This window comes from Leptonychotes weddellii, chromosome 11 (assembly GCF_054177405.1).
Source record: "Leptonychotes weddellii isolate Sample4059 chromosome 11, ASM5417740v2, whole genome shotgun sequence".
NCBI classification, from domain to species: Eukaryota; Metazoa; Chordata; class Mammalia; order Carnivora; family Phocidae; genus Leptonychotes; species Leptonychotes weddellii.
Window position 1 is genome coordinate 4,731,983 of NC_138379.1, and position 26,129 is coordinate 4,758,111.

At 47.5% G+C, this 26,129-nt stretch overlaps 1 protein-coding gene across 3 annotated transcripts in view; it reads right to left on the reverse strand.

Moving 5' to 3' along the window:
- Positions 1–3,520: 3,520 nt before the first annotated feature.
- The window catches only part of KDM2A (lysine demethylase 2A), a 114,059-nt gene continuing 91,450 nt past the window's right edge, over positions 3,521–26,129 (reverse strand). For all 3 annotated transcript variants that reach the window (XM_081797696.1, XM_081797697.1, XM_031020457.2), the window contains 9 exons: positions 17,812–17,895; positions 16,052–16,321; positions 15,380–15,511; positions 13,053–13,142; positions 10,387–11,099; positions 8,292–8,455; positions 7,552–7,710; positions 6,753–6,968; positions 3,521–6,333 (listed from right to left, as the gene is read on the reverse strand). In XM_081797696.1, coding sequence (XP_081653822.1) covers positions 6,152–6,333; positions 6,753–6,968; positions 7,552–7,710; positions 8,292–8,455; positions 10,387–11,099; positions 13,053–13,142; positions 15,380–15,511; positions 16,052–16,321; positions 17,812–17,895 — 2,010 coding nt within the window. In that variant the 3' untranslated portion in view covers positions 3,521–6,151. The remainder of the gene's footprint in view (positions 6,334–6,752; positions 6,969–7,551; positions 7,711–8,291; positions 8,456–10,386; positions 11,100–13,052; positions 13,143–15,379; positions 15,512–16,051; positions 16,322–17,811; positions 17,896–26,129) is intronic.

The following is a 26,129-nucleotide window of genomic DNA, read 5'->3' on the forward strand; positions in this document are numbered from 1 at the left end:
CACCATTCCTGGAACAGATGAAGCGGGAGGTTGAGCTAGCTAAGGCTAGCCCCACCTTCAAGAAGTTGGAGGAGCCATGGGAGACGGGTGGATGCTCAGCAGGGCATGGGAGAGCTGGGGTAAAGGCTGTAGGCCCTGGCCTAGTGTTCACATACATCCCAGCTGGGCCGCTGACCCTAGAGCCCTTGCTTCACCTCTCTGAGCCTTGGCTTCGTCATCTGTAGAATGAAGGCACCTGCCCCCTGGGCTGGCATGTGAATGAAATGTCATCACGTGTACACAGAGCGCCTAGGGAGCCAGGTGGATAGGACTGACTCTGGGGCCAGCCTTAAGGTTGGTTTTATTAGCCAAGGCACTTCAGCTAAGTTCAATATCCATAAGTCAGTTCCTCACCTTATTTTTTTTTTAAAGATTTTATTTATTTGAGAGAGAGAAAGAGAGAGATAACATGAGTGGGGGGGAGGGGCAGAGGGACAAGCAGACTCCCTGCTCAGTGGGGAGCCCGCTTCGGGGCTGATCCCAGGATCCTGAGATCATGACCTGAGCTGAAGGGAGACGCTTAACCGACTGAGCCACCACAGCGCCTCGGGTGCCTGCTGCTTTTTTTTTTTTTTTTTTTTAAAGATTTATTTATTTATTTGAGAGAGCGAGAATGAGAGAGAGAGAGCACATGAGTGGGGGAGGGTCAGAGGGAGAAGCAGGCTCCCCGCCGAGCAGGGAGCCCGATGCGGGACTCGATCCTGGGACTCCGGGATCATGACCTGAGCCGAAGGCAGTCGCCCAACCAACTGAGCCACCCAGGCGCCCCCCTGCTGCTTTTACTACACTGTTGTTGCCTACAAAAGGCACAGAATGTACAGGTTATTCCATTTTGGGTGGAAGGGAAATGGAAGGGCTTTTGGAGGAAGAGGTTTGAAGGAAAATGTTCATAGTTGTAGTAAGGGTAGCACATCCTAAACACAGCAAGCCTGGGGTGCCTGGGTGGCTCTGTCGGTTGAGTGTCTGCCTTTGGCTCAGGTCATGATCCCGGCGTCCTGGGATCGAGCCCCACATTGGGCTCCCCGTTCAGCGGGGAGTCCGCTTCTCCCTCTGCCCCTCACCCCACTCGTGCTCTCTCTCAAATAAATAAATACTTAAAAACAAGCAAACCCAAAGAAAACCACAGCAAGCCTGGGGACCACAAATGTGTCATTCAAGTCCTCTTAGAAGCACCTACCATGTGCCATTTTACAAATGCCAGTGGGAGGATGAGTTTACTGAGTTTAGGTATGACCCTAGAGGATTACTTAAGATTTTTGTGTGCTTCTTAGGAAGATTAATTCATAGCTGAATGCAGGTTAGATTGGATAGAGACCCCACCCCACCCCCAAAGAGGCTGGTAGCATGAGCACAAGAAAGAAACGTAAAGTTGTATGAGGTAATGGAAAAAGTGAGTTTTGAGAAGGTGGCAACAGACTGACTGCACTGGGGAAGGATGGGCCTCTGGGGATCCGAGCTACTGGGAACATCACCTATTAGGTGCTAAGCTCTGCACCTGCTGCTGGGGATGATGTGGGGAGCAACACAGACTGATCCCTGTCCTCGTGGAGCTTCCCACTAGCTGGGGAGAGGACCTTAGCGTCCTAAAAGGCAGTAGGGTACCATGGGAGCATAGGACTAGTCTTGGACAGGGTGGGAGATGGTTTCCCAGAGGAAAGCAAGTAAACTGAGGCAGGGGTACTTAGCAGAGGAAATGGCAAAGGCCCAGAGAGGGTGGGACTCAAAGTTAGGTTATGCGTGGAGAGGAGTAGGAGGGGCAAATGGTGAGTGAGGAAGCTTGAGGCCTTTGTCCTGAGAAACACGCTAATGGGTTTTAAGCAAAGTAGTCAAATCTGTCCTTTTTTTTTTTTTTTTAAGATTTTATTTATTTATTTGACAGAGAGAGAGAGCACAGATAGAGTGGCAGGCAGAGGGAGAAGGAGAAGCAGGCTCTCCGCTGAGCAGTGAGCCCAATGCGGGGCTCGATCCCAAGGCCCTGGGATCATGACCTGAGCTGAAGGCAGACGCTTAACCGAGCCACTCAGGCGCCCCTCAAATCTGTCTTTTAAAGAAAAATGTTCTGGCTGCCATCATGGAGGACAGGGGTTGGACTGGAGGCTGGGAGGCACTCAGGGCTCTTGCTGTGGTCAAGGTTCCAGACAATGGTGGCTTTGAGTAGGGTGGCAGAGATGAGGTAACCGAGAGGCAGATGGGTTTCTGAGATAGTTAGGATTCAAAACTGACACTCTTCCTTCCTTCCTTCCCTGGCAACATCCAACCACCACCACATCCATATCCGTCCTCAAGAAACCAACATGAAATCAACTAACTCCTGTCTGAGACCCTGTCCGTTTCTAGAATGTGCAGAGCTGGAGATGGTCCTTCACTGTCAGCCTTGGGAGTAGGATGGGCAGGGATTCCCCGCTCCCTTGAAGGTAGTGGTGGAAGCCTACTCACAACCTCCCAGATGGGAGTTCCGCTCTCCCGAGACGCTGCCATCAGGGCTGAGGTGGTAGTCGGCTGGCAGCACCTAGCACACTGATCTACCGGCTGCAAGCTTGTACTCAACAAGCCAAGTGATGAGAAGCAGCAAGATGTGGTGGGACAAATGCTGACTGGAGCCTGCCTGTCTGGTCCAGACCTTGCTCAGTGACCTTGAGGACCTTGAGCAGGCACGGTCAACGGGCCTGTTTTGCAGCTTTAGTGGATGGAGGTTGGCCTTGAATCTCCAGGGTTGGCAAGATTAGAAATCCCCAGGCCTTCTCAGCATAGCACCATGGGAGGGGGATGGGGACTTCAGGGAATCAGGTAATCACATTTGTACATCCATTAAAAAGTTCACCTTGATCAAGTAAAATGCATGATGTTTCTAGAAGCAGGTAATGCTTTTTGACATTAACAACAACAAAAAAAAGGCAAGGCAAGTAGTACAGACATGTGGCAGTTCTGCTGCTTCTGCTCAGAGGAATGAAGCAGGCAACCCTTAGCCTTGGCCTCCAGCATCGGAGCCTGCATGACCTGACACTCTCACGGCACACACACACCAAGGCAGAAAAGGTTTTGTTTTTGGTTGTTTTTAAAGCCTTTTTATTAAAAAAAAAAAAAGAAAAAGAAAAGAAAAAAAAAAAAAAAAAACCCACCCGGAACCCAAAACCCAAATCAAAATATTTCCCATTGGAGGCTATTTCTTTTTTTGTCTTTTAAAAATTTTATTACACAAATATCTCCCATTCCCATGTGTCAGAGGAAAGATGTCCTTGCTCTTTCTAAAACCAATAGTGGAGAACGTTTAGAAAACGAAAGTCCAACTAGCTTCCCTCCTTCCCTGGCCCAAAATAACCCCAATGTGTCAACTGAGATAGCAGGACTTGCCCCCTTAATGCTTACATTTAATTTAAAATTTTTAGCACAACATTGGAGATTGACTCTAAATCAGCAACAAAAAATATATATTTACAATATTTCTCCGAAAAACAAAAACAAAAAAAACACAACCAAACCCTTTAAACATAGTGACTTTAGGAGTTTTATTTATGGAGCAGTTATTTTTTTAATCACCAAGTGATTTTATATTATATATATATAAATTTTCTTCCTTTCCTTTGTGGTTTTTCGCCCCGGTGCTTGGAAAGATGGAGGCGGGGTGTCTGGCCCTGCAGTCTGAGGAGGGCAGGCTCTCCTGGCAAGGCCACATCTCAGAGCAGATTTCGGGAAATGTGATGGGACTCCCGGGATCCTCTGTCCCCAGAGACATTTCTTTCCTCCACGCGGACCAACCCTCACCTCTAAAAACCATTTCCCCCCCTCACAGTCCTAGAGAAAAAGGAAACCCAGCAAGGGCATAGGTCCATCTGCTGCCACTCCTGGGCTCCCTTTCCTGCTGACCAATTTACGTGCGCGGTAAAAATGCTTGTTTTTCCAAACCAAAAACAAACGAAAATAAAAACCCCCTCCCCCCCCCAACCAAACCATCAGCTTGGAAACTTCTGTGGATGAAATGTCCCAAAGTCAGAGGCACTCTCCCGGCACAATCCCTGCTCTGAAGGGGTCTCTCCACCTCCCCTTTTATAAAAAGACAACAAAATGAAACAATCTTTTCAGTACTTTCCACAGGAGCAACCAAAAAAAGGCAGGAAGCTTCCAATTATAGGTCATTAACAATAATATTAATAAGGTTTTTGCTCAATACCCAGGGTTCTTTACAGAGAAGTTCCCCTAACTGAGGCACTCTGGAATAAGTCACTGGCATTTCCTCAAAGTTTCAGCCCCAGGTCACTGGGGCCTGGAGACCAATGGAAGGGGCAGAGGGTCACGGGAGCAGACTGCTGCTTTTAAGGTGCAGCCAAGAGAATCAGCAGATTGGAAGAAATAGACACAATGCCACCCCTTCCCAGGACCCAGTTTTCTTAGGAGGCCAGTCAATGCCAGGGTCAAAGCTGGGCTAGGTGGCAAAGAGGGATCCCCTCTGCCTCTATTGCTTTGGAAGTGGCAAGTGTGCAGTTGGCGTCTCTCCTCAGGGTGGCTCACGCTTCAGACCCCTGGTGCCTGGGCTCCTTCCCCTCCCCCTGCAGGGTTTCAGGAGGAGGAGAGCCTGAGACTGGGCTGCAGGAAAGGGGCCAGGAAGGGAGGGGGCTGGAGGACGAGAAGGCGGGGCAAGGTTGTGCTATCGCTATCCTCACAGATGGGGAGCAGAGTGCAAATCCGCGTCTATCACTTATAAGCTCTTGCCACAGGCTGCTGCTATTGAGCATCTCCTCACACACTTAAATATTGACCCAAAAGAAATTCCGACCTTTCTTTTTTTTTTTTTTTTTTTTTAAAGTGCAAAAAGCTCTCTGCTGCCCTAGAGAGAGGATCTTTGGACAGGCCGTTCAATGCAAAGTAAAAGGGGGCAGCTGATGGGGCTCAACACAGGGCGGTGGAGGGGGAGACACCATGCTCCCCTCCCTCCCTCCCTCCACACACACGTGTAACACACTCAGCCACACACACCGAGGCACATGCACACCCCCTTCCACGGCTACAGGCAGAGGGCAGGTGACTGGCTTCAAAGCAGGACCCCCCCTCCCCCCCACCCCGCCACAAGGTGCCAGATCAGTGAGCCACTGGGGCTGAACACAGGCTGGGCTCTGGGGGCTACACTACACCGGAGGCCCAGAGCCTGCTGGGAGGCAGGTGGGGAGCCAAGTTCTCTGCTCTCCCCAGCTTGGGGAGATCAGCTGCTCCCTCTGAGGACACACATCCTGGGAAAGCCCTGTCCAGGCAGGAAGGAGGAACATGTGGAATGGGCAGTGGGAGGCTAAAGAGGGAGGGGAGTAAGGAGATGGTGCCTGTCTCAGAATCTGCCTAGGAAGCAATAAAATGGGGGTGTCCCTGGGGTACACAGTTCCAGCTCCTCTGAAGAGCTTCAACCCCAATAAGTGCAACAAGGACCTCATAGAGACTAGCAGGCAAGTCTGGGGTGGGGTAACCTCATTACGTGAACTACCACGAGCACTGGACAGGATCAAGCTAAAGGAAGGGGGAGAGCATGGACACGGATGAGAGGTTTTATACACCTCAACAGCACCAGTATGATCGGCATGGGTCTGGCCTTCCTGGGGCTGCTGGCCCCTCCTGCATAAGCCGGGAGAGTGTGGTGGAGGAGAGACACGCACTGGACACCACAAGGAGAGCCTGGCCACAGAGACAGGGCCGCTTTCTTCCCTGGAAATTTGCTCAGAACCAGGCACGGCTGGGGACCATGGATGGGGAGAAGGGCCCCCGGGCCCCGCACAGATGACGGTTGCAGACACCCCAAACTGAGAGCCCGGCCTCCTGGCCGGTGAGCGAGCAGGCGGGTGGGCAGGTGAGCAAGCGAGCAGGCACCTCGACAGCACGCAGCCTGTGCTTTCCCCTTGGATTCGGATCAATTTTCTACTCCTTTCTCCTCAGGAGGGAGAGGAGCAGGCAGGTAAGCCTGGTGTCTACCACTCTCTCTGCCCCGCCTGTAGGGGAAGGGCTCAAGGGACAAGAGAGCAGAGAGGGAGTGTGACGCTGGCCTCAGAGCCCGTGCAGGGTCGGGGAGAGAGGCTCTCCTGGCTGGGGAGTCAGGGGAAGATCGGTTTCCTGTGCAGTCTGGGCTGCGTGTGTTTTAGCTGATCTTCTGTATCAGCTTCTCGTCAGACAGGCAGTAGAGACTGTTGATGGACAAGTCTGAGATGAAGTGCTCGCAGGCTTTTCGAGTGATCTGCTTGCATCCTCGAAGGTCGATCAAGGTGACATTGGCGATGCGCCGTAGGTAGATCAGGGTCTGGTCTGTCAATTTATTGCAACCTGTGAGGACAGTGAGCATGAGGACAATGCTGTGTACACACAGCCACAGGAGCCTACCTCCGCCACCCAGTTCCCCAGCTCTTTCCCTTAAAATAAATGCTAAGCAAAAGCCCTCTTTGTCTCGTTAACTACCTGGCTCAGAGACCAGAAGTGCCCCTTGATGCCTCACTCCCTGCTCCACAGGGCTGACCAAACTGCAGCCGGCAATGGCCACGCCCTCAGGCACCTGACAACTACCTGAGGCCTCCATCCCCCAATCAGTGAAAAGAGAGAGAAATCCGTGTCCTTGTCCAGATATGAGGAAACAATTCAGTTCAAACAGACCCAGGTTCTCTGTTTTACTGGTCAAGCTCCAGGGAGGGCTGAGCCCTTCAGGAGGCACAGGGCACTGTCTGTCATGAAACGTCACAGCGGCGTACCTGCCATGTTGAGCTCTGTGAGGGAGTAGCGAGTGGAAGACCCAACAGCGGTGAGCAGATTGGAGGACTGATCTGTCAGGTGGCTGCAGTGACTGAGGTCGAGTCGAGAAAGGAGGGGCATGTGACGAATGATGAGGCGAAGTGTGGCGTCTGTGATGTCAAGGCCTGCCAGCCGGAAGTCAGTCATGTTCCGGAGCTTGCTGCGATTGTCCTGACCTGCAAAGGCAAGGAAAGAGCCTAGGTCAAAACTCTTACCCCTAGTCCAGCTCCAAAACTGCAGGCAGCTTCAGCTCCTTCCTAGCCAGACCTCCTTGCAGGGGTTAAGCAGAACTGCCCACACCCAGTCCTGCCTGCAGGCAGTGAGCGGGGTGTGGGGGCAGTTTCTAGGAAACCAGACACGTTTTCTTTCTTCCCAGCTGCTAGATTATGCCTCATTTACACAGCAAAAGGGTATGTGTGGAACGCTCCACCCCTCTCCACACTCCCACACTTTTCTAGGCCACAGCGCAAACAGCTTTTAATGTCCCACCTCAACCATGAAGACTTCCCGGACTTCCTCACGATAACACTGTCTGGGTCCCAAACTCCAGTACCCCCTAAGACGATTCCCTCCTTTGCCTGCAGGCAGGCAGATGGCTGTAAATAGCTAACCTGCACTTACACACACAGCCCATCACTCTGTTCTCCATTTGCACTCATCCACAGCATCATTTCAGACACTTCCTTAGTTTCTGAGACCGTCTGTCGAAAGACAAAGCTACCCTAAGATGAACACAGAGAAGTCAGGCCCAGAGCATACCTGGTTTATCAGCCGGTGGAGTCAGCAAGTCCCGAATTTGAGGGTCCTTGATTCCTACTGCCCACCGAAGATCAAGGGTCCTGAGAAGGGGGCAGCTGGAGGTGCTGAGGGCAGACACTGCAGACCAGGAACAGCCTGCTAGGAGGAGGTCTTTCAGTCCTACAACGGAAGAAAACAACCATACACTCTATTACATTTTCCAGCTTTGGTGGTAAAACCAATTGCTTAGTTCCTACCAGAGTAATATAGTAAGTGTGAGTGACTTCCTGTCTTCCTAGGACCTCAAAATGCTGAGGGGAAGAAGGCATTCTAAGGGGCCAATCATGGCAGTGTCATACTCAAATCTTTGCAGTGGCTGTGCCAACAAGATTCATTGTCTTTGCTGTCCGGGTGATAACTGACTAGTCCAGTTAGTCTGGAGTGGTGCCTTGGGGACTGGCAGTTAGAGGGCCCTAGGTGAAGCCCTTGCTAATAAGCAGGAAGATGACAATGGCATGGGACTGCTGCCCGATATTGCCCTAAAGCAATTTTATTTTTAAGATTTTATTTATTTACTTGACAGAGGGAGAGGGAGTAGGCTCTCCACTGAGCAGAGAGCCTGACGCAGGACTCGATCCCAGGACCCCGAGATCATGGCCTGAGCTGAAGGCATTTGCTCAACCGACTGAGCCACCCAGGCACCCTGCCCTAAAGCAATTTAAAGCAGCACTTCCTAGAGCCAGCCTTCCCTGCCTGCTCACCTGGCAGCCTGTTGACGAGCCACGTCAGTTGTTTCTTGGAGATGTTGGTCCAACTGAGGTCAAGGCTGACTGGCTGCCTCTTGATGATACCACTGAGAGCCTGGGGTACAATAGCCTTACACCTACTCAAGTCAATTTTTGTCCAAAGTCTCTTGTCGCAGCACCTGTGATAGAAGGAGAGAGAACTGGCCATCAGTAACCCGGTACCCCTTGTCAGAGGAGCTCCCATCAAAGGGTGCTATGGGCTTCTGGGAGAAGCAGAGCTCGCGGAGAGCCGCCCTGCTAGTTAGGCTCTTCTACAAGCAGACAAGTACCACGCCCTGGGTTCTTTGTTTTGCCTCAGAGAAAAGGGCTTGTCTTTTACTGCAACCCTACAGGGTAAGTAGTGGAGAACTTGACCAGTTCACCGATTTGCTCTGGAAGGGCTGGGAACACAACTGTTAGGAACACACAGCAAACAATATACTATAACCCCTCATTTGTATTAAAATATGGCTCCCACCAAAGCTTGTAGAAGGAAGTATTAAAAAATTTGACTTCTTACTGCCTGAAGCCTTAGGCTTGCCTCCATTCTCTCCCTTGTCAGTCAAGCCCAGCCGCCTGGGATGCCGGGCGTTCCTTGGCACATATACAATCCAACCTGCCTTAAGCTGTACAGAGCCCATTACTGTATCAGGCCGAAAGAGGCTCTTCATCATCAGGCCAGGAGAGTCTTCTCCCTGTCTTGGGTTTCTTCAGTGCTATCTTTTTATTTTCTGCTCCAGTCCAGACCAGAACTGGAAGGGAAAGGCCTGCCTTTCCACTACAGTCTACAGTCCATAGGCCACAAACAGCAGTGTAACATGCAGGCTTCTGTTTAATATTTTACAGCCCCTGCCCCCAAGCCTGGCTCAGAGTCTGGTCAGCAGGGGAAGGGGAGACAGCACATAATATGAGTCTTATGTGACTTGGCCTGGAAACTGAGAGATAGAGCCAGGCAGGCCCGCTAGCCCTACAAAGAGAAAATATTAGGACAATTTGGGTAGATCACATATTAATTCAGATTTGGGAAATAAACTCGCGTTTGCAAAGAATGAGGTCTTTATTTAAAGACTGAAAATATTTCACCAATGGCACATGAGACTTGTGTGGCAAAAACAAGCTGCTTATGATAGAGCAGTGAATCTCAGACTTTAACATGTATCAGAAGCCCCTGGAAAACGTGTTAAAAACAGATTGCCTGGCCCCACCCCGAAAGGTTCTGACCCAGAAGTACTGAAACGGGTCCTGAGAATCTGCATTTCTAACAAGATCCCAGGTAATGCCAGTGGTCCACCAGTGGTCTGAGCATCACATTTTGAGAACTACTGTAACTGGGCTTGACCCAGATACAAAGGATATGCTATGTCCTAGGGTCTAGGAACCACAGGAAAAATTAATGCCCTATGGAAACGTTTGTTCATCATCTCGAGGGACTTTCCCCCCCCTAAGTGTCTTACTGTTGAGCTTGAGAAGGAACGGTAGGTCTCATTAGGAAGGATGAATAAGTCTCAGGAAGCTTCAAAACTGGACTCTGCTTCCTGGAGAAAGGAATTCTGGTCCAGACTTAGGGCATAAGAACAAAAACTGGAAAACTGTGAACACATTCACATTTTTTGAAAAGCATGTCCACCTCTTTCAGCAGATGGAGAGGTAACTGAGGCAGGAGCTTAAGAGCGGTCATCTGTGTCACCAGCAACAGGAGAGACTGGCACAGCACACGCTCTTCAACGACTGTGTGATGAGTACAGGTTACTTGAGAGGGGAAAACTAATGACTCAAGTTTTAGCACAAACTGTACAAATACATCCCCTAAATCAGTTTCATATATCCAGTAGAGAGAAACGGGAAAATATGGAGCAGGGAGAGGAAGCAAAGGGCCAAATTTCCCCGAGAACACCTGTAGGCACAAATGGCCACATCTTTAACACGACCCACTATCTAGGGAAGAGACTGAGTTGAGTCAGTCCTTGGGGACCCAGCCAGCCTCCAGATGCCACGACACATGCAGTTCTCATACGGAAAACCTGCCACCTACTCCCATACCCCTACTCCTGATCCCTGTATCCCTGCTCACCATTTATACCACGTCTTGCACACTCGCATACATTCACAAAGTTCTCTGCGGCTGAGGTAGCGGAAGACAGACATCCAGACCTCCCGCTGCATCCAGCTTTCGTCTCCATCCTGAGCCCAACTGCCCCGGCCATTCAGCCTGGCTGCACCCCCCTCCTCTGCACTGTCATCTTCCTCCTCCTCCTCCTCCTCTTCCTCCTCCTCTCCCCCCAGCCCCTCCTCATCCCCACGCTGGGGGGTTCGGGCTGGGCAGTGCTGCACTAGCACACGGGGGGAATGGCGAAGGTTGGCAGAGGAGGCCGTGATGGCCTGCAGCTTGGGCACAATGGAGGTCCCGTGGAGCTCTTTGGTGGGCCTCTGCAGCGTGACAGTGAGGTACGATCCCCGGATCTTGGCTTTCTCAACTTCAGACAGCTCCTTTTTGCCGCTGGGATTGTTCTCCTTTTCCCGTACCATGGTGCGCTCTGTGGCCTGCAGCCGCAGCAACTGCCGCCGTTTGAAGCGCTCATCGCGGCTGGCACTGTGGTGGTCGCTGGGGCCAGCCCCAGGGGATGACCGAGTCACCATACCCCGGGGGGACACTGGGTCATGGATGAGCTGCAGCATGGAAGTGGGTGAGTGAGGCGGGGGCGTGAGGGGCTCGTCGCAGCTCCGCAGGGGCCGCAGGACTTTGGCTTGCACGGCTTCTTCATCACTCTCTTCCATTTTCCGCTTCTGCAAAACAGGCCCCCAAAAGCCCCGTCAGCTCCTTTCTCCAAAACCCTCTAAATTTACGTGAGCCTCATGGTTGCTCTCAGGAGACTCGAAAGAAGACAGATTGCTGCTCTTCTACGCTGAAAGGGGTAGCTGCAGGCTACAGGGTGGTCACTTCCTCAGAGTCTGCAATCTGCTGGATCGGCAACTGAGCTCAAGTCTGTGCTGGAGAAAGCTGATTACAGAACAAACCCTTAAAATAGGTCACTTGGGAAATCTACCTGTAACACAAAGGTTTGTGTCCAAGTATAGAGGAGTGAGATCCAAATTTGGGCTGCATGATTCCACAGCCCACCTTATGCATCTCTTGCCCCAAATTTTGGGATTATTATTCCCTGGATAAAGATATCCTTTAAAGAGGCCACAACTTTACCCCTATGCAATCTGACCATTTTTAATTCAGAGAGCTCCTTCACCCTGGAGATGCTTCTGATGGTAGATGCTTGTGGTAGAAGAAAAGCAGCGTACAGATGCCGTTTCAACTAGGACACAGAATCTGACAGCAGTGAACACCACTTTAGCTCCACCAGTGTCTTAGATGGACTCTACCCGGTTGCTGCTTCCACTCCATACCCCACCCTATCCCTAGAGAGCAACTGCACGCGAGATAAAGCAGAGAACGAGAACCTCTGTGAGGAACTGCAATGCTTCAGATGCATCTGCGCTGGGTGAAGAAGAGGAATCTGGGTTGGGTTCAGTGAAGCCAACGTTCCACAAAGGCCCACAACCTCATCCTAGGCCACTTGTCTCTTCCTGGAGCCCACTGTGACTTTGCCATGATGACGCTGAACCAGTGTTCCACTAGGGATCAGCGAGCAGTGGTTCACATTTTCCTCAAGGAGACAGTTTCTGTCCCTCAGCAACAAGCCCCACTCCCTTTCCTCTATACTTTCTTAGAGCACTACGGTTGGAAGAGAATGACCACCTTTTGGGTGCCGGCTTTTACAATGCAAGAAGGTAACCCTAAAACACAGCATCTGTCAGCCCATCTGTTACAGGAGGGAGGCAAACACCCACCACTACCCCCGCTGCCGCTGCTGCCAATGAAGAAAAATGTAAAAGCTTCCAGTATAAGAACTTGAGGTAAGGAGAACTTCAGCACTAGTCAACTCTAAATCCCTGCACTCCCAAGATAGACTGAAAATTCAACTACCTCAGTGCCCAAGTGGGAAGAAATAGAAGGAAGATAAGGAAACTTGTCTCTACTCCTGTGCTGCAATGGACCCAGGGGAGACCACTGGGGCCTGGATGGCTGCCACTAGGCCAGCTGCCTCCTCCGCATGTGCCCTCAACAGGTCTTGTTCTTGCTGGTCTGAGTAACCAGAGTCCTTTTGGCCCTTTAGCATTACCCACTGGGCCAGCAACCTCCACTACTCAGGGCCAAGGTCATGGCACTGGTCCCCCTGCAGGGAGGGGCTACCTCTGTAAGACATGTTTGGGCACATGGGCAGGGCTTTCTGCAAGGCCACAAAGGTGAAGAGGACAAAAATGTGAGCCTGCTTAACTGGAAACTCCAGCACACCACTGTACTTACCCACTGCCTCAGGTCACTGCCTTCCTTCCAGTTTCATTCCTCAGGAGCAACTGTGCTCGCCTCACTGCCCTCCTCAAACAACCCACCTGTGCTGCCTCTTTTTTTAGGGTCCCAGAGTGTAAAAGGACTTCAGCAATTTGCAGACTCCAAGTGGAACAGTATTCAGTAATTAAAAAAACCCCCAAACATTAAAAACTCAAACAAAAGAAAAAAAATAATTAACCAAAGGGGGGAAAAAAGATATCATACACAATACAAAATAATCTCTGTGGGTCAGAAGAACCATGTGAATAAAGTTGCAAAGGCAAACGTATTCTAGCCATCCCCCAAGCCCAGCATTTCCTTTCTTCTCCAGGGCAGTCTGGAAAAAGCTCCCTTACCTGGGCTTTCTCCGAGCTGTCCTCCTGGTAGCACTTTGGACACTCCCAGCAATTTGGCAATTCCTCATTAAGCAGCCCTTCTCCATCCATCTAGAGTAAGACAGGGATATTAAAAATCTGTCTCATTAAAAACAAACAAAATGAAACGAAACAAACCCCAGCTTTTTTTTTTAAGATTTAATTTTTTGAGAGAGAGAGCAAGCGAGCGCACAAGCAGGGGGAGCTGCAGGCAGAGGGGAAGCAGGTTCCCCACTGAGCAGGGAGCCTGAGGTGGGACTCGATCCCAGGACCCTGGGATTATGACCCAAGCCGAAGGCAGACGCTTAACCAACTGAGCCACCCAGGCGCCCCCACCCCAGCCTGTTTCTTAAGGCTCCTTTATCACTCAGTAATAGCCACATGGTTGGGAAGAACGTGGAAGTTACCTATTCGTAAAAACGCTGACCCATAGGGGAGGAAAAACTCAGCCACTGGGAGAGTGGCCACCCTCACTCTTGGTTACTTGATCAAAGTTAGATTCCATGAGGAGATTCCCAAGAGTCTGGGTCAATGTGGGGTCTCTCCTGACATACAGATGTATGTATTTATCTCTTCCGACACATTTATTTTCCTGAAAGTTTCCTGCCACTTTGCAAAAGGAACTGACTACACAATTCAGAAGGTGCCAGACCTCATCTTGATTGCAGGGCACAGTAATTATGACTGCTTGGGTTCAGATACTAGTGGCCTGGTCTCTGTGACAGTGTTCTCAACTGTAAAGTGGGGATAAATAACAATTCCTATCTTACAGGGTTGTAGTGAGGATTAAATAAATTACCTGTTAAGTGTTTAGGAAAATGCTTAGCATATAGTAAGCACTTTATCAACATGGAGATGATACCCTATCTTACTGATCCTAAGATGCATAGTTTTTCACATTTGAGTATTTCTAAAATTGGGCTGCTTCTCACAATTAACAGTACCTTACAATCACTGTCAGCCAAGTGGCAGTCATGATATAGTTGTCACCCTTGGAAAAATCAACAAAATACCAGCACCAATGCCCTTTAAATTGAAAGAAACATGAAGAAATAGGGTAGACCGGACTTCATAGGGCTGTCTTCAAGATGTAAACAAGAGGGGTGCCTGGGTAGTTTAGTCAGTTAAGCGTCTGGCTCTTGATTTTGGCTCAGGTCATGATCTCAGGCTCGTGCTCACATTGGGCTCTGTGCTCAGCGGGGAGTCTGCTCGAGATTCTCTCTCTCTCTGCCCCTTCCCCCACTCACGTGTTCTTACTCTCAAATAAATCTTTAAAAAATTTTTTTAAAAAGATGTAAACAAGGGGTGCCTGGGTGGCTCAGTTGTTAAGCGTCTGCCTTAGGCTCAGGTCATGGTCCCGGGGTCCTGGGATCGAGCCCCGCATCGGGCTCCCTGCTCCGTGCGAGGCCTGCTTCTCCCCCTCCCTCTCCCCCTGCTTGTGTTCCCTCTCTCGCGGTCTCTCTCTCTGTCAAATAAATAAAATCTTAAAAAAAAAAAAAAAGATGTAAACAAGAGAATGCATGTAAAACAGTGGTTCCCCAGGTGCCTGCGTGGCTCAGCTGGTTAAGGGTCAACTCTTGATTTTGGCCTGGGTCATGTCCACAGGGTTGAGATGGAGCCCTGCATCAGGCTACGAGCTGGTAGTAGAGCCTGCTTAAGATCCTCTCTCTCCCTCTGTCCTTCCCCTCCTCCCTCTCAGAATCAATCAATCAATCAATCAGTGGTTCTCTACCCCAGCTAAACATTAGTATCATTTAAGGAGCTTCTGTAACACACTTAGGCCCAGGGTCCATGCTTGAAGAGTGGACGTGACTTCTTAAGGACTGCATCGACTTCCTTATTACCTTCTTAAGAGGCCCTCAAGTGGGTACCAAGCCTGATACAGAATGAACACTCATTAAACATTAGCTGATACTGTAACTCTCACCATCTTTCAGGAACTCATATCCAGAGATACAATGAAGTACATAGCAGAGATGCTTAAAGGCACAACGCATTCCAAAATAGACCAGGCAGTTCCACAATGGCCTAGGGACTCCAAATACACTATTTGGAGGCCAGACTGCAGGAGGACAGGAACTGGACCTATTATTTTATGTCCTGGGCTATCCTCAGGGTCTAGCACAGTGGCTGACACACAGTCTAGACATCTGAATCAAGGACAGATGTTAGACCATGACATGACTCATAGCTGATGGTCCACATCAGGGATGCTGGTAGCCTCTTGTGACAAATTCCCACTCTCTGCTCCACTCAGTGCTTTCACTCTACTAGCTGGGGCCTCAGGTGCCCTTTAGGCCTCTCCTCACCTGGAGGCAGCCAGGATGAACAATCTCATTGCAGATACAGCATTCCATGAGTTTCTTCTCAAAGTCCTGTGTCTCCTCATTTTGATCGACCTCTCCACAGAGGGAACACGTGACTGAGTGAGGCAGTCTGGGCTACAAGAACACAAAGATAGAAACCAAGAAAAGAGGAGACTTAGATCCTTATCAGTTCAGCTTCCCTTTAACTCAAGATGGGTGATTTGCTTCCTGTAATTCTCTTGGGAACACTCAGGGAGCATGGAAACTGGGTGAAAAGAGGTTTCTGGTAGAGAAACCAGTGGAGGAAGAAGATAGAACAAACCAGCTGAGAACTAGAGACAGAAACCAGTTTACTCTCCCCAGTCTGTCTCAGGCCTCACATGTCCCTCCTTTCTAATCCACTTAAAGGGACAGACAGCAGTGAGTTGCCCTTGAAATACTGCTCTCTCATTTGAAAACTGGGTGAGGAAGGATGAAAAATTAAATAGGATCATTTTTAGTATTAGATATCTTTCTTCTGAACCCACAGAGAAAAGGAACAAAACAAAGCAAGCCAAAAAGAGAGATTTCTTTCCATCTCTTAAGTCTTTAGAACTCTCACTACCTATACTTCAATCCCTTTGGCACCACCCCTTCTCCCCCTCCCCCAAGTTCTTTACCCAGCAGGCCACTTACTGCCAAGCACTGCCGAAGGACACAGGACTGCTTCATGCGACCAGGCCCCCCAAACTTCTTCATGTCTCTGCAGTAGTGGCAGACTCCACACTCTCCTTGCACACAGGCTTTGCATTTCCGACAGCGCACTCGTCTCCGCCTGGCTCCTGACACTATGGGGGAGGCGGCAGCTGGCCTCACAGGTGTTAACCGAGGAGCTGGCTTCATAGTGTGAGGCTTTGTGATGGGGATGGTAGGAACCCGCACCTTTGGCCGGGCGGGGAATTTAAGCTGGAAAGAGAAAGCAGTGAGGTCAAATATATCAAGTAACTTTAAGGACTGGAGAGGGTAGAAGATTACACAGCTTGGCAAACTATGGCCTGTGGGCAAATCTGCCCACTGCCTGTTTTTGTAAATGAAATTTGACCAGAACACAATGACGCTCATCTGTTTACGTATTGCCTATGGCTGCTTTCAACGTGCAATGGTAGAGTTGAGAAGTTGCCACAGAGACTGTATGGCCTGCAAAACCGAAAATATTTATTTATTGCCTTTATTATATTTATCATCTATGTATTACCTTTACAGAAAAGGTTTGCCAATCCCATCAGGCTTTTTACTTCAGCCACATCCCTCTCACTCTGCTGAACTGTGACAGTGCCCCCTCCCTGAAGCTTTCTATGTACCAAAGTCACTCCTGGAGCCCTCCAATATTTCCTTAGCCTGAATATTACTACTCAGAAGATACTCGTAAAGAAGACCGTAAACTACTTGAGGGTGAGATGGATCTTGCTCATTTCTTTAGTATTCTGAATCTGGTACATAACAGATACTCCAATAGCCCTTAAGTGTAGAATATATCTCTCAGGTATACAGTTATAATTTTATTACTTGCATTCATCCTGGTAATCTTTTCAAGAACAAGGACTGGGTTTTAGTTCTTTAATTTTCCATGGCACCTTAAACATGTTTCTGACACAAAACATTCAATAGCCAGAAATGACTAAACTGTTCTGAGGCAGTCTCATGTGGTTAAGCACAGGCTAAGTGGGACCCCTCCGCCTGGGAAGTGGCTCTTTTAAGACATGTTTCACAGCTATACACCTAAACACTCCTGGAATGTGATGGTTCTGCAAGTTTCAACCGGGGAACACCAAAGAAGGGCCTATGCCAGATCTGGGATTGGCCATGACAGACTCATGGCCAGGATCAGAATGCTAGCCCTTACTTTTATTTAATAAATAACCCTGACAAAGGACAATATGGGAAAAAATTATACAGGACCTAACTGAAGAGGCATGAAAACTCCTGACAATTTATTTGCTAACAGGTAATTCCTTTCCTTCTTTTTTCAATTTGATACCGAAAAATCCACATTAAGGGGTTTCTTGAGTGTGCACTCACTCCATCATAGAAATACTCTGGCCATTTAAATATATATGTAATTATTTTGACTAGTTTTAAAAAATATCTGTGAAAATAACTGAATCACCAGGCCAGAAGGATAGGAACCAATCCATTCTGGCGAATAAATGCACACTTTTGCATCTAAACCTGGAGGCAGGTTCCTAGTTTGATAGTTCTGTTAGGAGAGTCACCTCCAAAGATAGGCAATTATCCTGACCTAAGAGTTAAAACAGAACTGAGTAATGATTTTCTGTCAGTTTATATTAATGCACCAAAAGCTGTCTGCCTCTCGTTGTTCTTTTTCTTCCTGGAATGGTGATGGTCAGCCAGCAAATGCTTCAGCAGCCTGAAGATCAAGAAGAATAGTTTCTTACCTTATCCCTTTTTGGCCACTGTACTATAGGGACTCCAGTGAGGGCTAACTTGGGATCGCTGTTGGCAAGCTCCTCCAGCAAAATCTAAGGGTAGGATAGGACAGAAGAGGGGGAAGAAAAGCAGGGCACAGTGAACAAAGAGCCAAACACTCCCAAGAGCATCTAGACTTAGCCCCAGTCTCTAAAAGCAATGTGGGAAGGGCAGGCAGGCAACTGTGTTTTCCCTTCACTTATAGAGACTCACTGCAAAACAAATAAACTGAAGATGAAAGAGAAAACTCCAACTAGCGTAGTACTATCAAGACTTTGAATTTACCTTTGCTCCCAACCCCACACTTGCATACTCACTGTACTTTTAATATGTGCGCTGAAGTAACTAGCTACATGGCGACAAGTGTTACTTGTCACACAGTTCTGTATACGGCAGTAAAACTTTATATTGCCCCTTTACTTTTCAATACCAGTCAATGAATATTATCAAGAAGTAAGTATTGCCTTCATTTTGTAGATCTCGGCAAAGTAGCAAAAAAGATTGGCTAGTACTGGATTAATAATATGAACGGCAGAGTCTTAATGTCCTGATTCAACCCAGAGCTCTAAGGCTGATTACAGAAATCTCAACTTCAAATCAACCGATCAATTGACCAATCTCTCTCACACACACATAAAGTCAATTATTTGGCTTTATTCTTACAAATGGAGCAGGAACAAACATAGGGACAACAGTTTTGATGGCTTTAACCAATCTACTTTGAATGACTTGAGGACAATGCTACAGTAAGAAACTGCCACTTAAGTCAATCATACTGGTTGAGTGTTATTTGGACGCAAGTCTTTATGTTTTAGACAGAAATTTCTGAATCCCAAACCTTCTAGCAGAATGAAATCCCTCTTCCTCTGACCTCATGAGCCCTAATGCAAAGGTAACAGCAAAAGAACACAAATCCAGAAGATAAGTTATAAGATTCCTTTCAGGTTGCCCTAGTATATTAACTGTTTCAACAAAAACTAAACTTTGATCCTAGACAGTGAGCATTCCTGGGCCATCTTTAATAATCATTTCCATATTCCTGTGGGCTCTATGCCTAGAAGACCAGGACTTTTTGAAGCATGAAGCACTTCTCTACCAAGCATTTTCACCCTTAACCTAGGGATCATGATCCAAACCCGGGAGTTGGGACTCAGAAAGACCCTTTAAAACTCACACCCAGGAAGCTCCTCCACGAAGATCCCCTTTGCCAAGTCTCCAGATGCCTCTCACCCTCCCCCAAACTGATTTCATTTGCAGACGTTTTATTTACTTCAAGTTGCTATGGCATCCTATTCTGAAGCCTCCTGTTTAACACCGCACAGCGTGGGGGTGAAGAGGCGGGGTGCGGTGCCACGTGGGACTAGGCTCTGGTATGGGCTCCAAATCTCCCCAGGGTGAAAAATTCAGGTCCATTCAAAATGTGTGCTAGGGAGTGCACAGTTCCCCTCCCCCACGTCGTACTGCTGAGGAGTAGGACTCTGCCCATTTCCTCTGCCGGAGAGCACTGAGCTGTCCACAAACAGGGACTTTCCACTTTCAGCAAAACAGACCGCACAGAAAGATCTGCGATTGTTTAAGAGTAGGAAAGGAACCTAACTGTTCACCAAAAGCAATCTAATTCTACCTGCAAGATTTTTTGTGGGGGATAGGGAAAGGTAGGTAGAGAAACTGTCTCTGCGTGGGGGGTAGGGGACAGCTGTTCACCCATATACCACTCACTTACTGGGGTCTGTGTGGGTGTGGAGGGAAATGCAGATTTCCTTCCAAGCCTTATTTTGTTGGGGCCATACGACCAAGCTCGCCCTGCTTCATCAAAAAAGGCAGACTCCAGCTGAGGCCCTCTAAGAAACCATATAAAGAAGCCACCACCCTTCACCAGAGGGGGTTTGGGACGGGGAGCCGAGAGCGGGGGTGGAGTGCGGAAAGGCTGACGCCTATCTAGGCTCCTGGCATTCGGGAGAACATTCAAACACAAGCCCACACCCCACACATCACAGGAAGGGGAAGAGAACAGCGGGCGTCTGGGCAGAGAAGGGAAAAGGATTCCCAAAAGCCAAGCGACCCAATTCAAAAGCATATCCCACCAGGAGAGGGAACAAGTGCAGCGACGGCTCACGCAACACTAAGTAACCTGAGCATTGTCCTGGACTCGCCCGGCAGGCTCTTCTTCTGCTTCGCCGAGACAAAGTCCCTACAGTTACACACACCCCGAGTCAGAAAGGGTTTGCCGCCCGTCCGCCTGACCTTGCGTTTTTCGTCGCTCTGGAGCTGCCGAGGCTCTTGGTTGAAGTTTCCCCAGCGTCTTTGTTTTGTTTTCTGTATTGGAAGTTGTGCTGAAGGAGTTAGGTTTTCTCCCTCTAGGAAAATCCCAATTTACTTGAAAATTCTGGAATCTCCCAAAGTACATCAGTCAGGGCACTCCGGCTATAACCCTTCAGGCTACCCAGAGGGAGCAGCGTGTCGTGCTCTGAGCTCCTTCTCAAGCCCTTCAGCTCAGCCGCGGCTTCCTGTGCCTGCGAACAATGCTGCTGCGTCACCCACATGCAGCTCCCAGAAATGCTTTGCAACGGAAGATGGCAGGAGGGGGAGCTGAGCTCGAGTGAGCGAGCCAGGCAGAGGGCCCAGCCGTCCTGCTGCAGAGTCGGGAGGGGGTGTGCTCGGCGAGGGCTGGCGGCCCGGTGATTGGAGGAAAGGCTGCCCAGGAGGCAAGCTGGGCCGCGCCCCCGCCTCCTCCCTCCCACCACCACTGCAATAGGAGAACCCAAGGCCGGCCCCAGAGGGCTCCCTCTGGCCGACTTCGGAAGGCGCCAGCAAAAGGAAAGGCTTTAACCCATTCTGCATCTGGGCCCGTGAGTGTCCTTGCCTCCGTCCACACCCTTCCCCTCAGGGTCACCTTTTATTGTTACAGACAGCACTCTTTCTCGCTGACCACTCACACACAATTCTCTCCCCTGCTCTTCAGGCAAACAGCAAGTCACCCGAAGTTCAGCCTGTGCAAGAACCAGGCACCCGGAGCTGAGCTCCTCTGAGTTCCTTTCTTCCGGCACACCCACCTGCTTCACCTGCCCTCATTGCTGCTCTCCCAAGCCCAGGATCCAGAACAAGCATACGTGTTTCCAGGAAAACCTTCAGGAACGACACATTTCAACCAATATTGAGATATTCAATACATATGTCTGTTTAATATCAACTACTTCTACAACAGATGCCTGCCTCTGGTTGCGACTGGGCACTCCACCACCGGAACAGAAATGTCTAGGCAGCTCTTCTAACAGTTCCATCATGACCAAGTCAAACTAGCTGAGGCTCAATCTCAGGTCGAGGTGCTTTACTCTCCTGCCTCGGAACCAGCACAGGGAGCCACTGAATTTGTGTCTGCCAACTCCATATCCACCAGTCTCCTCAGACTCTCCAGGACTCCAGCACTCCTGCACATTTCCTATTCATATCCTATTCTAGCTGTTTATTTTGCCTGCCCCATTCTTGATGTCCCTGGATGAAGCTGGCGACTCTGCATCTTGTCAGACACCTCAACCATGCCATTTCTGACAGCCCCTCGAATGATGTGTGTCACGCACTCTCCATGCATTGATCACGGTCAGAGCAAAGCTCAGACTGAATGAGCGCTCTCTCAGGCTACAGTGTACTGTATTTTTGGATCCAGATTTATGTAATTTTTAGACTCTCATAAATGTAATTTGGCTTTTTCAGAAATTACAGAAGCTGCTTTGAAATAAACATCTCAGGCCACTAAAAACCTAGCTAAGAAACATTCTTATTTCCAGGACAGTTGTTTCAGTGAGTTTCTAGTGCAGAGTCAGTGGCTAATAGGCTTTATGGGGCCTAGGCTTTGCTGCCAGGGGCTACATATTTTAATTTTTACAGTAGTTTACCAAGGAAAGGAGGGAGTTCTATGCTTTTTGGCTGAGCTCTTCCTGAAAAAGTTTCTGTGATCATCCCAATCCTAAACCTCTAGTTTGCACTTTATCTTAAGACTCAAAGACCAAGGCAATCAGCCTATTATGTTTGAAAAACTTTCCTTAATAGTGTGAGAGGTCTTCTTGGAAAATCCTTGTTTTGGTGTTAGTCCTATCTAACCTAGAGGGATGATAAAGAACGAATACTTAGGAAAAACATATTATCATGTTGTAGCAAGTGAAAACCGTAAAGGTCACCAGGAAAGGACAAAAACCAGACAGGATACTAGGGAACTCCAAATAAGTTTCCAAATCACAAATGTTAAACAAGGCCAGTTTTTTTCTATTAATTTAGAATAAAAGATAGGCAACAAAGATCAGAATTAGTAAGAACATGACATGTAATACAGTAATATAATGAAAACACTTTGAAGAATTATATGTATTTTAACCTAACCTTATATGCCTTGTAGCTGTTAAATTATTTAAAACTTTCTATTTACGGGTGCCTGGCTGCTCAGTCGGTGGAGCATGAGACTCAGTCTTGGGGTGGTGAGTTCGAGCCCCAAAGGGGGTGGAGAGTTTACTTAAAAAAAAATAAGTATAAGTAAACAAAACTTTTCACTTATTAAGAATGTGTGAATTATTACACAGAACAGTAAAAAGTGCAAATGAAGTTTTATTTATAGAGGGTGCCTTTTCCCCCCGCTAATCTAGTTTATGGATTAAGATCTAATACTGGGTCCTCTACCAGTTCTTCTCCTTAACTAGTGTCAGAATCACCCCCAAAGTGTCAGATGACGCAAACTTGTGATTAGTGTCTATATTTATCTGAAACCATGACTCTCTGCTTTCAGTTCTATCGTACTCCTGAGATGGAGCCTACTGTAAATTTTTAGATAGATCATGGTTACAAAATGTTAGAATCTCAGATCAGAGCAGGAGTAGTAGCCTATTGCACCACAAAGAAGAATTCTGGAATTTATAAATTGAGAGCCATTTATATAATGTTGGTAATGAATATGTATCATCTAATAGGAAAGTTTATTAACTTTTAATTTTTTATTTATTTTTTTAAGAGCTCGCCTGAAATTTTTATTTTATTTATTCATTTGACAGAGAGAGAGAGAGAAACCATGCGCGTGCATGCACAAGCAGGGGAGCAGCAGAGGGAGAGGGAGGCAGGCTCTCTGCTGAGCAGGGAGCCCGATGCGTTGTGGGGCTTGATCCCAGGACCCTGAGATCATGACCTGAGCCGAAGGCAGATGTTTAACCGACTGAGCCACCCAGGCGCCCCTAACTTTTTATTTTTTTATTATTTTTTATTTTTTAAAGTAGGCTCCACGCCCAGCATGGAGCTCAACATGGGGCCTGAACTCATGACCCTGAGATCAAGACCTGAGCTGAGATCAAGAGTCAGGATGCTTTAACCAACTGAGCCACCTGGGCACCCCTTATTTATTTATTTTTAAGTAATCTCTACACCCAACGTGGGGAACAAACTCACGACCCCAAGATCAAGAGTCACATGCTCTTTCGACTAAGCCAGCCAGGTGCCCCTTAACTTTTGAATTAATAAGACTGGCACCTCCTTCCCTCAGGATAGAATCCACCCACCCACACTCAGTGTTCACTCAACACTCTACGTCATGCATGGTACCTGTAAACCTAGAATGCACTTACTTTCTCAGCCCATTTAAATGCCTGCTCCACCACTGACTTGTAAGCCCCTTGAGGGCTTGATCCATAGCATGTTGGCATATTTACTCCAATACTCAGCCTGGTTCCTGGCACAGAGTAGGCAGGCATTATTCAGAGTAGTGGAATAAATGAATTTCAAAGATTTGTAACATCTAATTTTATTTTCTGTAATAGTGATATGGCTTATTAAGTACTCTACTAACATTATCATTAATTTTCAGAATAGCTCCACTGAGGTAGATGCTATTTTACAGAAGAGAAAATAGGCTTTCATAGATCTAGTATCTTGACCAAAAGTCACGTTTGCTAAGCTTATCAAAATAGCTTAGAGAGGGCGCCTGAGTGGCTCAGTTGGTTAAGCGACTGCCTTCGGCTCAGGTCATGATCCTGGAGTCCCGGGATCGAGTCCCGCATCGGGCTCCCTGCTCAGCAGGGAGTCTGCTTCTCCCTCTGACCCTCCCCCCTCTCATGCTCTATCTCATTCTCTCTTTCAAATAAATAAATAAAAATCTTTAAAAAAAAAATAGCTTAGAGAAACCAAGAAAGTAAATACACAACACTGAATTTGTTTCACTGAGGTGGGCAGCCTATGTACATATATTAAAAGCTCCTTTATGACCAAAATAAATACAAACAACACAATAAAGTCTTCAGTCTTCCAGCTGACGCCCACCACATTGCTGTGACCCACTGGCAACAGTTGGCATGTCCCTCTCTCCAGCACCCCTGCAATGCACATACAAAAGAGACTTTTCTTGCATTAATGGGATTGTACTATACACACTGCTCTAAGTTCTGTCTCTAATCAACATCTATCAAGCACAAGACTTCCTAATTTCAGAGATGTGAAAGTATCTCTGGATACTTTCTGGAGTGGGAGAGAACTCCATTCTACCTTTAGTACACTTTTAGGAGTCAAAGTTACCACACCCTCCCAAACATACACACTACTGATTACTTTCCCCTGATCTTTACCAATAAGTCAACACTTTTTAATGTCCCCTTTTTTCTCGAATCCCCTTCCAATTTTATATTCTATGATCTTTCTTCAACATGCAGAATTTAACATTTAGAATCTTCAAAGCCCTTTCCCCCCATCACTAAAATGGACTTTTCTTTCAGGGATACGGAATTATGGATCTTTCATCTCACCACTTCTGCTCTCATCTCTTCTGCTAGTTCTTCGTGAGAGCCACACAGGCTGCATCAAGAAACAATTCCTCTCTCTGCAGGAAGAGTAAACTCTGGGTTTGCAGCTGTCCTCCACTGCAGCAGGTTCTCTAGCACTGCAGGCTCCAGCTGTGCAGGAATGGCACCTACTCAATCCAATGCTTCTTTTCTTTTGGGTGATGTTCAGATTCTCAAAGTATTCAAGCTCTAAACTCACTACTGTCTTAAGCTCGGATTAAGCATAAATGGTCAAATGCAGGAATAATTAATTCACTTGATCTTAAGTGAAACTACCTGCAGAGCTGGGATCTAAATCTGTTGTCTTCTGGTATCAGCTGCATTTTAACTATGGTATAAGGTAAACAAGACAAGGTGTGGGACAAGCCCCTGCAGGAATAATCAAACACTGTCAGCCCACTAGTCATCCTGGTGGCCACTCCTTCCTCATGCTCTGGTCTCTACGCCATTCTATTTTAGCCCATGATGGCAGCCATGTTTTTCACGATTCCTGACAAACACAAGGAAGCTCTCTCTAGACACTTTTCATAATGCTAAGAGCCCTCTTTAGAGATCTTTCTGATTCATTCCCTTTCTTGCTGCTTCCTTTTATTCTTAGTATTTAACTCAAATTTTTCTACATTTTCTCCTATCGCTCTGCCTCCTCAAATATCTTTATTTAACTACTATAGTTAAGGGAGTTTCTGTATTCTATCATGACACTTGACCTTGTACAACTGACTAGTGGATTATAATATGGCTTCCTACAACTGGATTCAATGGAGTCAAATCCCTTACTCTTTCTCATGATTCAGAAATACAGATATCCAGACCAAAAGAATGTCAGTGAAATATAAACTTAGAAATCTTTCTTTTTAGGGATCCTATAGGCAAGTTAATTTAATGTTTCCTACATATATTTATGACGGAATAGCTACATAAAAAAGAAACTTCTGAGGGAAAAAGGGAAAGATGCAACAATCAAACTCTCAGGAAAGTATAAACATATATGTCCTATCACAATGGAAAAGAAAAAATTTAAATGTTCTTTGCTCACTCTAGGGTGGAAAGTGAATTTAAAATCAGTTTGTGCGTCTGGAAAAGTATGGTTAAGTTTGTTTTGCGGCATATTAATCATTATAGAAATAGGACCACACCTACACCTGGAACTTTGTTATTTCCTCCCCTAAATACAAGCCACAATGATACCACCTGTCTTTTCTAGAACAAACCTTATAAAACCAAACTATAAAACCAACTGTCCCATTTCTATCACTACTGGAGAGGACCAACCTCACCAGGTTACCACTCTTTTTTAGCCTCTTTAGTTTTTTACCCTTTCACTGATGCATAAACATTAAGATACAAATAAAAAGTTTATCATAAAAAGAAAAAACAAGAAGAAAAGAAAGTTCAGGTCCTATCCTAGACATTGGAATTCTTTCCTGAGGTGGCTGGCAGAAGTGGCCAAGGAAAAACGTGAATCAGGAAATCAGGGATGG